General features: G+C 44.7%; 1 protein-coding gene across 9 annotated transcripts in view; it reads left to right on the forward strand.

The window, feature by feature from the left end:
* Positions 1 to 13,630, forward strand: part of LOC142587361 (Kv channel-interacting protein 4-like) — a 323,816-nt gene that overhangs the window by 208,232 nt on the left and 101,954 nt on the right. For all 9 annotated transcript variants that reach the window (XM_075698307.1, XM_075698303.1, XM_075698302.1 and 6 more), the window contains 2 exons: positions 1,146 to 1,270; positions 10,169 to 10,238. In XM_075698307.1, coding sequence (XP_075554422.1) covers positions 1,146 to 1,270; positions 10,169 to 10,238 — 195 coding nt within the window. The remainder of the gene's footprint in view (positions 1 to 1,145; positions 1,271 to 10,168; positions 10,239 to 13,630) is intronic.

Genomic DNA, 13,630 nt, shown 5'->3' on the forward strand with positions numbered 1-13,630 from the left:
AAGTGCGCTAATCATGAGGAAGCAATGGTCTATTGTCATAGCAGTAATAAGCGAAAGTTGTGGACAAAAGCCTTGTCACTTCGACTTGACCTCTTTTCTTTCCGAGCATGGCACTGAGATGTCGATGAGCAAAACATAAACCAATAAAATGCAAGAAAGCACAATGATTATGTGTCTCATTTCCCAGTGACATGCAGCGGCGAAGACAAGTTTTGCCAGCTGCTTCGTGCTGACATAATTTGCACTGCTTGAGCCACTGTTACCAGTTCACTCGATTGGGAGCCACCTTATTCCCTCTTCTGGTTCACCTTGCGTTCGCCGTCCCCCTCAGCACTCTCGCTCTTTTGTTCCCCAACTGCCTTTTCTGTCATTTGCTGCATCGCCCATCAGCATACTTGATTTTAATATTTTTTGAGAGCGTGAACACGATTGCGTGAATTTACTGCCTACTGTACTGATTACAGAGGACACTGTTAGCACGCCATATAATTCTTCCATCGAGTGCACGTGCTTGTCATGCTGATGTTTAATGCTTAGCTCCTGCTTTCGTATCGTGGCAATTGTATGACGCCGATCAGAAGCGGCGGCCAAGCATTTGTTGTGCTGGCTGCTCTGACGTCCGCTCCACGTCGCTGCGACATCAGCCGCGCACGATACCCGCCATCGCCATGCCACCACCCCAATTGGGTCATTTTTATCCAAAATAATAATGACAATATTACAGCTATTTAAAAAAGTGATAGTTACAAGAGTATATTTCAGTTTTTATATGGATATGGAACTAAAGGGCACCAAACTGCCCCCTGAGAATGGTGCGAAGTAATCCGGGCAAAACAAGTAGGATAACTTTTAGGTCCGCTAAATGAATTCGCAGAGCGTGACCGACCAGCAGGATTTAAGGCACCGCTTACTTCGTGTATATTCCACGAGAAGCACGATTTTCCACCGTAAGACAGTTGTGCGTGGAGCTTACACATAGAGTTAAAAAAATCAATAATTAGTTTAGTTAGTCGCTTGCGCGAAGTGTCTACCATTTGTCGTGCATAACTCGGGAAACTAATGTCAAAGTTACTGAGAAAATTGTTATTTATAGAGAAAATATATTTTTATCTTATTTCCTTCTTTCTTTTCCTTTTTATTTACAGAAAAAGCCATCGATGATTTGGAGATGACCGTGGTCCGCTGCAAGCCCGAGACCATCAGTGCCCTCTGCAAGTCCACGAAGTTCAGCAAAGAAGAAATCAAAAGAATCTATCAAGGATTTAAACAGGTACTTCCACAGGTCGTTCTCTAGGGAAGCTTGAATATGCCTTAGGGGTGCGGAGTGGAGGGTCGCTAGTGAATTTGACAAAAGCCATTTCGAACCTTCTGATCCGATGAATATGGTTCATATATTGAAAGAACTAAAAGAAAATGGTATTGGAAAGAAAACAGAAATGAACTTCAAGATGTTACGAATGCTAGAAAGCTTATTTTCGACGAAAGGTCACTGATATTCTTATCATTGCTTTGTCCTCGGGTCGTACATGCATACGATAAAAGGCAGATGCCAAAGTACAAAGTAAAGTTGATACCTGTCTTATTTCGTCGTAGTACAGTGTCCGGATGTGCTAAATAGGTGGCTAAACAAACCAGTAAACAGACAGGAAGGAGATGATAGAGAAATTGTTTTAAATATATTGTCAGGAAACTAAACTTTTTTTAGTTCGATCACGCAGTGCGCGCTGCTCACTGAAAGAATCACAAGTTTAGTGCCTGCTAAATACGAAGGTAACAATTGAAAGGACGCGGCCAGGGTGCAATATCAACGGGCAAAATTACGTGTTGTAGCTTCGGGGTGAGCACTGAGGGCGTAGTAAGCCTCACTGGAAACCATTTTTTATTCGCTGTCATCCTCGAAAGATGGTTTGACAGTAGCGAAGGACAAAAACTAAACGGCAGACAAAAGCGACTGTGCAGCTTTCTCGTGGGTTTTTTGAACATGGTGCAAAATCGACTGTCATGCTGCAAGGGCGTAGTGCTGACCAAATATTTTGGTTTAACATTCCGCTCGAGTACCTCCGAAGGAGTTAAAACAAAGCGTAGGGCGGCACGATCATGCGATGAAGCGCGCAATGCAATGGCTGCAGCGCGGTATCGACAGCGCACTAGCACCTACCGTGCGTCTCACAATGGTGGCGAGGCGAAATGCACCACCAGCGGCTGCGATGCATGCGTCCAACCTCCATGTCGCATGAGCTGACACTGACGGGAAACTGCCGGCATTGGGAGCGCTTGCTGTGAGACGTGCTCTCCAGATTCCGCGAGAGGAAGCACGTGCCGTCTGATGGGCCGCAGCATACCCAAGGTTGCCAAACAGGTTTTTCCACAGCCACCCCACACCGTCTTCATTTTACCTGAACTGCTGACCGTGAACTGTGGTGAAACAGCGCGAAAAAGACGAGGACACAAGGAAACGAATACCACAGACAAGCGCTGAAGAGGTGAAGAAGATCTTACTAATGCTGACCGTGCCTCACTTCCGGGTAAGGCACTGAGCGCACGCGGTCACCGGAGAAATCGACCTCCTCGCGGCCCCGCGTGGCGAAGCCAGTTATCCAGATCGGGCCGTGCCCCCCACTCGCATAGAGTCATATTAAACAGAAGCGCATGACACACCCTTGGTCCACTGCCACCGTTCTCGCGAGAGGAAGCGGTAAACCCGAGCTCCAGGGGCACACATAACACAACCTCCGCTCTTTCCACAAATTTCACCCCGACCGCTATGGCGATTCCTGCTCCGGCTGTAGTAGCCTATCAGCGGCGTTCCATGTCACGACGGAGTCCGCCGCAACATTTTTCTCTCCCTTGCCACTCATCCTCCACCCCCTCAGCACAAGAAAAGCTGTGCGGCGATGCCCTCTTCGTCGGGCCTCCCGAAGTCCACCGGGCTCTAATTCAAGGGGCCCGTGATCGTCATAGGGACGCCGGACAAGGGGACTCTCCCACCCTTTTTGTTTTTTCTTATGAGCAAATAAAAAGCTTTGCTCTGTCTTCCGTGCCCAACAAAAGGATGCTATAGATTTAGCGGTACAATTACTAGAAAGTTACAGCTCAGCGAACCAGCGGGCCAGCGGAGCCAGACGCGACTGCGCATGTTGTACCACGCATGTGCACTGGTGTCTACGCTAGCCAGCTGGCTCGCTGAGCTATAGCTCTCTAGTCTGTTCTGAGCGGAACTGACAGTAGAGAATTATAACTCAGCGACCCAGCGGGCTCAACGGGGCAGCGTTGATGCCAGTACCCATGCGCGGTACAACATGCGCATGGGTGTGGGACGCTGGCCCGCTCGGCCGCTGTCTCGCCGAGCTGTAACTCTCTACTGTCAGATCCGCTCTGAAAAGAGTATGCATACAGCTTCTCAGCTGGAACGCAAGTCACAGCCATGATCGAACGCAGCAACAGAAGCAGTGCAGCTACGGTCGACCACCCCGGTGGCTATTCCAGGGCCGCAGAACGAACGCAGGCGCTCACATGCTGCGAGCTGCTGCGTTCTAGCGTTGCCCCGGCAGCCCCAACGAGGCGATTGAGCGTAGCGTCTAGGTCGCATTCACTTCGATTCGCTGTTTTCGCATCTAAAGCGACAACGCGTTCGTGGAGACCTTTCAACCGACCGCGCGCGAACTGCGCATGCGCCGCCGAGTGTTGCAGCACGACAGCGGCGGTGCGTAGGACCGACGTCGCGACTCGATCGCCCTCACAACTGCTACTTGGATAAAAATCATCGTTGATCCCACATTGCCAAGAGGCTTCATGATTTAAAAGAAATAGGTGGTTTTACTTGCCAAAACCACTTTCTGATTATGACGCACGCCGTAGTGGAGGACTCTGGAAATTTTCACCACCTGGGGTTCATTAACGTGCACCTAAATCTAAGTACACGGGTGTTTTCGCATCTCGCCCCCATCGAAATGCAGCCGCCATGGCCGGGATTTGATCCCGCGACCTCGCGCTTAGCAGCCCGAACACCATAGCCACTGAGCAACCGCGGTGTGTTAGCTTCGTGATTGTCTCGGGTAGACCACAACTAGTTTTTTTTTCATGAAACTGCCACGCATGTATATCTTTCTACAAGATTGATTTGTTATAATGCTTCATTTTCTTACGCCTGCTGCCTACTTAACAAATGTCGCATGAAGTTGAGTATCACGGGGCATGCAAAATTTGTATAGTATCTGTCAAGGAACATTCGCGCGGCAAGCCGACGAACGAACCGTTATTAGTGCAAAAGCACTGCTTGACTCATTGGGTGTTTTGCCAGTGTGCGGCGGTGGTTGTACATTTAATGGTAGGAACGCTAAAATGCAAGCAGCATGTATGAGATCGACGCAGAGTACAGAAAAAGGTCATAATGTATGGAAAGTGGTTATGAAGACATATTCGAGTATGATAGGCTAAGTAATTCGAAAATTTCGAATACATATCGCCGTAGGCGGATTCAAGCCGAAGCCACCAAGAGGAAGCTTTGCAGTGCGAGCCAGAGGCGTTACATCTACTCCACACCAGTGGGCGTTCTCGGCGAGGTGAAGGAGCGCCGAATTCGCGCGGCGTGCCTAGCGGTTCATGACGTCACGGTAGAGGGCTCGCCACTTGCACGTAAAAGGACACGCGCGCCTGCTTATCCTCATCGCGTCTCGGCGGCGCCTGCGAGGCCAAGTGGCCAGCCGCGGAAGTAGCACGGGACCAGCGCAACGCGGGGGCTCGGCGTGCACAGCGGCGAGAAGATCTCGGTTAACGCGAACCCGAAGCTAAGCAGAAGGAGAGGCACCGTCACCTCGTTTGTCAACGGAGTAAACAAAGAAGAGATTGTAATGATTCTAAATGTGTGTGTTTCCATTAAACAATTCCGGGAGCCCGAAACGCTTCAAGGGGCTACTGCGAAAGCATTGAAGAGAACCCGTTTAGGGACTGCAGGAGAGATTACCTTGGGAAACGGCTTAAGGAAACAAAAGTTCACCACAATAGTTTGCCAATGTAGTCCCCACATGTGTTCCCTTTAGTGCTTGTCACCGTGGCCACCGCAAGTGTGGCGAGCTCCCAAGTTTTCGATCCTTCACTGTGATAGGACAAACAATGCTGTAAATTTGTGCAAGGGGTGCATGATTTACCAACTCACACAGTTGTTGGTATGCTATTCGGTTTTTGCAGAATAACTGTTCGCGAAAGCCACTCCCTATAATCAAAAGCCCACTCTAGTGGCAAAAAAGAAATGAAATTTTTGCTCAGGTCAATGCACAACATATGCGCCTGACGAAAGAACTTAATTACTTTTTAAGACAATGCTTCCAATTTAGTGTCATTAAAGACAAGCGAACGGGTATATAAGGCATGCCATCTGAGCGCAGTCTCTCGAGTCCTACCATAACACTTGCGCGTCGCTATCGCCCCACGTATTGCAGAACCCTTTGCGCAGAATTAAGGTTTACAATTTTGGATCGAGAACAGTAAACTATAAATAAAAATAGATAATAATCAACAGATTGCTGCAAGAGTTGCTTCTTTCAGTTGTGGACAGATCTGGGGCATAGGGATTCTGCATATCGCATGACATATGCTATACAGGAGCAGCTCGTGTTAGTTGTATACGTGCGTTCATCTCGACATATGTACCCATTAACTGCTGCAGTTAATACCTGTGCACGCAGGAAGTGTTGCAAAATACCAATAAATTGGCTATCGATAGAATAAGCTGTCGACAATGGTACGCTACATCGTTAACTTTTGCTATTAGTAGCGTAATGAATAATATTGCTGTTTGTTCATGTACTTCAATATTGTGCCATAAATCACTTACTCTCGGTACATTTATTTTCTCAGGAATTTTTGATGAATGAAAGAACGTATTTGTCTCCGCTGTCAAAATTATGAATATGGCTATCACATTTACTTTATGCTGATAAGTAATCTATATTTAACCAGACCAACTAAATTCTAATTATTTTCGCTATGGTCGAATAAAAGGTTTAATCAAAATTCGTTGCAGCGAAGGTATACATGTTTCAAACTTTTTACTATCAATCCGTGAACAATTATACGTTTAGCTTCATCATGTGTTACTTAGGCATTCCGTAAGATCACGTCAGCCTTTTTTTCCCTTCACTTTTCTCCTGCTGTCTGAAATTATGTATGTGCTATACCTAATGAGTCAGAACAGGCATTCCGCTGGTAACCCTATGTTGTAAGGATGCGCAAGTACAATGCATAGACAATTAGAGAGCAGCTTTGTGCAGCTATGAATTGATCTTCAGAATCCTAACGGACTGCGTTTTCCTCACTGTGGCTACCGCGCCAGGTACTGGCGAAACACTTCTGTCACGTGATTTTATGCCATCCGCATGGCAAAGTATACCACGCAGTGCCAGAGTACAGAGACGTATCCCTGTGAAGCGTTCCGTGAGGAGTCCACTGTGTGAACGCAGAGTCCTAGGATTGTTAGAGCCATCTGCATAGCGTACGGCTCCGAAAATGTGGAAAACCGTCGTTAAGTTTATGTAACACTGATATCGTCTTGTGGTACCAATAGCGCTATCGATAGCTTTCTCTTTCGTCATCAATACTTCAACAGCGACTCAAATATCCATGTCGTCTATTTTGATGTTCATAGTTTTGCACACCGGCATCACGATCGAATCCCGGCCGCCGCGGCCTGGATTTGATCCCGCGTCCTCAGGCCCCGCGTCCACTTTCATTGCCACTAATTTATTATTTCTTGATTCAATTAGTAAGTACAAGTAGTTTCCGCTATCTTTTCCTTGGTTTCTTTGTTAGTTGGCTTCTCATGATATGATAACTGAAGATCAGGTTCCTCGAATAACCCCCTTTCTTTTCATTCTTACTAAATTCAAAGTTAGAAGTACGCTACGTAAGTGTGGTTTTCTGAAATTACTGTAATCGTACTTCTGTGTATCTTCAATTTAAATTTGCTGCCTGGAGTAATCAGCACGCAATTGGCTCAAATGCACTGAAATTATAGTAAAGTGCACCCTAAACAGAACCGCGCATTTGAATGCGATAGAGCCTTTTGATTAAAGGAGACGGTCTGTGCAACAGCTTCTTATACGTTGTGCCGCCTACATATTTTGTGACAATGTTTAAAAGCGGAATTTAGAGCCTCATTGTTCAACACGCGACGAGGTACCTTGTACATATTTTTGGGTGCTCTGAGAAGAATTCCTGCTGCACGCTTCTGCGATGTCTGCGTGACGCCCAGTTTGCGAGGCTTCTGTCCGACATTGGGCTGCGCGTTATCTAAGCTGCGCAATTCCTTCAGTACTTTCTTAGGTGCACGTCAACTCTGCGACGAGGTTGTCATTAGACGTTGCAGAAACCTTATTGAAAGCCAAAAAAAAAAAATACGTCTCAAGTTGACCTTTTAGAACGCCATGGGTGCCGTCATATTTGCTCACGTGACAGCGCCCGTCAATACGCCCCTTCTAATCGTTGTATTTGCTCTTGTTTACAAAGGCCACGGTGGCTGCTTGCATAGCTAAGACAGCCGCAATTACGACTAGCACGGTGAGTAGTGAGTGGTTAGATGACACACGACTTTGCCCAAAGATGCAGGTATCGTTTTCAAGGTCACGTCATTTTATTAATCACATGAAAATAAGTACACTGTGGATGATAGAAAGGTGGGGCGCTATACCTCTCGTAGGAGTTGTGAACGATAAGGGGGAGTTCCAATTACATATATCATTTATCCATTCTGTGTGCAATGCAATCTTTATAGCGGGTGTGCTTACTATTGAAGACAAAGAGAGAAAGAGTGCATGAGCTTGATGCTTGCATAACCCTATTATATTCATTACAGCGGTAGATTTGTGAAGCTGTTGACACCGTGCGCCTGTTGTCGTTAACTGTACGCGCAATGACTGTGTAGGGAATAGGCGTGTGTGTGTGTGAAGGGGGGGGGGCGAGTACGCACGCAGAAAGTGCCTGTTTGGGATCTTCCCAGACAAAGGTGGTTGATTCCGACCGTGTCATTCCTGCCATCAGCGCCGAGTTGATAACTTGTACATAGTTTTTCTACTACTTACAGCACAGATGAAAACGTATTCGCGTCGTGTGGACAAAAAAAAAAAAGGCAAGTTACCGAGTGATCACTTGCCTGCTGTTTAATTCCCGGCGCATTACGAAAACTTGCGGTGCCCGCCTAATATTCCATCTTTGACGTTGCTGTTATGGAAAGTGAAGTTGTCCAAGTATGTCAGTCGCTCTTCGGTGTGGAGGACGTAACGCTGACTTACATGCTTATGAAAGTTCACCATGTCGTAATATTTTGCACCAGCGTTGGCGGCAACGCTGTGTTGTTGCTGGAGATGGTGTTTGCTGGGAGTTCGATGCCAGGAATATGTTGCCGGTCATTGCATGCAATTTTGTACACAGCGCTGGTGGTTGAGGTGCTCGCCTTGAGGAGAAGTGTGCACGATGAAGGGTCGTCGATAATGGGACCCCGTGAGTAGCTGAGGCGGATGAAGCACGAGCAGTATCATCCCACACACTGAAGTCGCAGTGACGACTGAACATGCCTTGCCTTTGCTCGTTTACACTTAAAAAATAATACTAAGCTATTCCAGCAATCTAGGCGACACGTTGCTGGAGCAGTGGGTGGGGCTGAGGCGTGCTTGCTTTCGACTGAGAAGACGTTCAAGAGCGGCGGTCCTGTGGTGGCCCCTGCTGGGCAGTGCTGACTGATCGCCTTATTGCACATATCGGTCAGCACGGTATTTTTTACAGATTCTCAAGATGTGTTCTACTTCTTTAATGTGCGAGAGCTTATGCCGCTTGTTCGGTCCAAAGAAAAAAGCTGTTCAGAAACTTCTTTTAAAAAACGTAATGTTTTTACAACACATAGCTTTCTATGGTTACTTAGTTTCAGAAACAGACGGTCACTTGTCTTATTTGGAAACTTTGAAACAATGAATAAAAAATATCAATGTGTGTTTCGCTATCATAGTTCTAAAAAAATGTCAGTGCCTGTTTCACTGTTATAGTTCTCAGATGAGATCAGTCAGATGCGACTTACTGTCTGCAATAAATGAAAGGTAATTCAACATATCTTGGAAAGTATAAAGCGTCTGTACGTTTGAGCTCTACCTATGACTGTCAAGACTGGAAGAATTTTTGTCGCACAGCGGTATTTTCTTGCTTTTGTTTGAGTGTGCTTTAATCTGTGCCGGAAAATTAAAATGGAAAGCGTATGTTATGATAAACATCTGTATACGTAATAAGGGAATAAGGAAAAAGTACAGGAAAACCGAACAAATGCTTGGTTCTTTGTCTTACTAGCGTGTATTGTTGGCTGATCATGGTGCGGAGCTCCAGCCAACCGTAAACGCACATTTGTTTTCTTTTATTCCGTGTTTGGAAAGGCAACCAAACAAATAACTACTCTACAGGTCTCAATATATGGAACAAATAGCTCTCATTAGCTAAAGTCTCCCGTGAAAAGGTTGTTTCTGATAAACATATGCAGAAATTATGCCTGTGACTCTAATGCGCTGATGAACAGTATATTGTTATGCCAAACATACCTGCGGCGGTTATAACGGTTTCTCTAAGCAACAGAAGCAATGCAGCGAAAGGAACGGCCAACTTAAGCGTATTGTTTGGTTTCTAGATGATAATAACCTTGGACGCATAATTGAAGCAAGTTTCTTTAATCTTTCATTGTGCAATATGCCGGGCTTGATTGGGGAGGCGTGTTTCTTTGTAGCGCTTCCCTTATCACAATGTTTCTAATTACCACCCGGTTTTTTGTCACCTCTAGTTTGTACTTGCTACACCATATATTTCAGTATGTCTTCCTGAAAAGCACGACTGAGTTGTAGAATAGCATAGCTCGACAAGTTTCGGTGTCTGCGTCAACTGTAATAAATTCGCTAAGTTGCAATTAGCGTTCCTGATGATAACGAACGTATGCCTGAATTTGGTAGAGACCTTACTGAGCTTTCCTCATGATCCCGCCAATTTCTCATTATTACGAGTATATCGTATATATACAGTAACGAGACACGACACTGCCATTATGTCCAAATTCAAAGTAGTTCGCTTTCTCTGGCAGCTACAAGTAGATTATGCGTCCATAAGTACATCCTTATATTTTTATTTCCACCTGACCACGTTGCAGTCCTGTCCGACTGGCCTTGTGAGTGAAAACACCTTCAAGGATATGTACTGCCAGTTCTTCCCACTCGCAGGTGAGTCTGCATCAAGCCTTTAAGCGATAAGTGAAAATTGATATGTTGTGTAGCTGCAACCGTCGTAAAACAATGTAGCAAAAGTAATAGAATGCAGAAAAAGTATTTTTGGTAGCTGTTTTATCTGTGTAATTCTTGCAGTTTGGCTCTAGCCCTGAGTCCCCAGTGGCTGCGAAGCACCTGACCAATACGGTAGTGAGACCTGCTGCACGGCAGAGGGTGCTAAGAATCTCTGGACCTGAACAAGTTGCCACTGGAAAACAAACCTAGCAACGTTTACGATAAGGACGCCCTCGAGTTGAGGCAGCTTAGCGGCGCTTATTCACGAATTGCCAGGCATCTTCTGGAATAGCGCTGTCCTTAGTGTGGGGAAAAGTCGGCTGAGTAAAGGCTACCATTTCGATTACGAAGATCACCCCAAAAAAGAAGGAATTTGGGGTAGCATTTTTAATTCATAAGGGCATAGCGGGCAACATTGGTGAATTCTACAGCATTACTGGAAGGGTAGCAGTCGTCGCAACAAACTGTATCGTTACTAGAACAAATTGATAATCATGAAAGTTTGTTCCTACAGATCAATTTGTACGGGTTCTTGTCTAACCTTGTAGCAGTGTACCGTCCGCCGTGTGCCACGTCGGATTTCCTAACCAAATTTCATGAACATATTGTTAAATATTGCAGAAAGACCATAATAGTGGCTGGCAATTTTTACCTTCCCAGCATAAATTGGAAGAAACTTTCGTCACCTACTCTATCGGACGAAATTATTTTCGACACAATGTTAGCTTGCGATCTCGACCAAGCAGTTCAAGTTCCAACACGGGTGCAGGGATCTGCTTCCTCTATTCTTGATCTGGTTTTTCACAGCAGATCTCTTCGAGACGTTGAAATAACTGTTGAGGAAGGCATATCAGATCATCGGCTTGTGTGCTTCACATGTCGAACAGATAGTTCAAACAATAACGCGCTTAAAGAATGGAAATCCGTCAAAAATTATACTAAAGCAAAGGACGAGTCCGTTATCGATTACCTTGAACTAGCACTGGAAGACTTCTCTGGCGATGATGTTTACTACGTATGGCTAAAGCTGAAATCCATTTGCCACTTCTGTATTGATAACTTCATCCCTAGTAAAATGAAGAAGGTGCACCGAAAAAATCCTTGGATCAATCGAGATATAATCCACCTCGTGAGAAAAGTAAAAAGATTCCGAAGGCAAAAAAAAAAAATTGGCCCAGTATTCGACGAGCTAAAACAAACACTCACTAAAAAAATTAGAGCAAGTAGGCAGTTTTATTGCTCCCACACGCTCACCCAATTTCTTAAGACTGACCGTGCAAAATTTTGGCGACATTTGAACTATAATAAGAGGCAAGCTCTTGACCACCTAAAGATTGATGGTCAGATAATTCAAGATAAGCAACACCAGGCATCAAAATTTAATCATTACTTCCATTCTATCTTCTCTGAGTCTAATCAGTGCTCTCCGGTCATTGCTGAAGATGGGGAAAACGTAAATTCTGATTTTATAACATACAAGGGTATATTTTCTATGCTTTTAAATCTAAACACAAAAAAGACATGCGGTCCTGACGGCATTTCTAATGCTTTTCTTCGTCGCTATGCCGTGTGGCTTTCACATTTTCTTCTCGTAATTTTTCACTCGTCCATATCTTGTGGCATCGTTCCATAAGACTGGCGGGTCGCTCGTGCTGTGCCTGTATTTAAGAAAGGTGACCCTAACTACTATCAAACTATCGCCCTATATCACTGACGGTTACATCTTGCAAGCTTTCAGAGCATATTATCTCAAATTACATGACGAAGCTTCTCGAAAAACGTGGTATTCTGTCCCCGTGCCAACACGGCTTTCGTAAGGGGCTGTCTGCTACTACTCAGCTTCTCTCTAGCGGCTACGCTTTTGCCTCCGTTCTTGATAAAGCCGGCCAGGTTGATGTTATATTCCACGATTTCAGCAAAGCCTTCGATAGGGTCTCTCATTTTGGTTTGATAACAAAACTAAGCAACTATGGGTTGCCACCAAACATTGTAAACTGGATCTGTGCATATTTGAGCATGCGCAGACAATTCGTCGATGTTGAGGCCCATTACTCTGGATGCCTCCCCGTAAATTCGGGAGTGCCGCAGGGAAGCGTGCTCGGGCCGCTACTTTTCCTAGTATATATTAATGACATAACAGCATGCATAGACGATAGTGTGAGTATTAAATTGTTTGCGGACGACTGCTTACTTTACAAAGTGATTAAAGATGCCAATGATCAAGTGATCCTGAATAAATGTCTTGCTGCGACACCTGGGAAATGAAACCTAATGACGAAAGAACGGTTTTTATGCGCATTACTAACAAAAACACCCTCTAACATATCACTACCTATTAATCAATCCGCGGTCTCTGAAACAGACTCATTTAAATATTTGGGTGTAACCATCAACAATCGTCTAACCTGGTCGCAACACATTGATAATGTTTGTGCGTCTGCTCGACCTAAACTCGGCCTACTGAGACACAAGCTGAAAAATTTTTCTCCATCCCTGAAACAATTGGCATTGAACACACTCTAAGGACGCGATTAGAATATGCTTGCGTCGTCTGGGACCCATTCACGAAAAAAATATTTTAAAAACTGGAAAAGATAAACAGGCTTGCCGTCCGCTACATATATAATTGTTATGGACGTTATGACTCCCCCTCTCTATTGATTAATGAACATAATATTGCCACCCAGAATCCCGAAGAAAGGTAGCACGCCTAACATTGCTTTTCCGCCTTTGGAAAAGGGAACTACAACTTGGTCATTCACCCTGTCTCTAGCCGCTACCAGCTAGAGCTACCAAAAATTATCACCCCGACAAGATAAGCCCTATTTTCGCGTGTACAAATTGCTGTAAATATTCCTTCTTTCCTAGAACAATAAATGATTGGAACTCTCTGCCGACCGATGTATTTCTGTCCAATAACATATTACATGCCATTGAAAAACTACATTTCAAATAAACGTGTGATCGCAGGAGTACTTTCATGCGTGTTAGCATGAAAAAAAAAACAACCTGTGCAAACTGGTACTGTAAATATTTCTCTCCTTTCAATTAAATCCGTTGCATTGTATGCTTGTAGAATGTGTTTTTTATGTATTTATATCATCCTTCAATGTACCTCATATGATCCAATGTATTTCATATTTCATATGCAGTTCTTTTCTTTGAACGTATTTAATTACATTACTGTATGAACGTATTCCCTCCTGCCTGGGTCACAAGTTGGCCTGCAGTATTCTGTAAATAAATAAATAATAAACATATAAAGTAAAGTTTGGGCAAACCTATGCGCCAACCTACAGTCATAGAGATGAAGGAATAGAACAGTTTTATGA

Source organism: Dermacentor variabilis, chromosome 7 (assembly GCF_050947875.1).
Source record: "Dermacentor variabilis isolate Ectoservices chromosome 7, ASM5094787v1, whole genome shotgun sequence".
NCBI lineage: Eukaryota > Metazoa > Arthropoda > Arachnida > Ixodida > Ixodidae > Dermacentor > Dermacentor variabilis.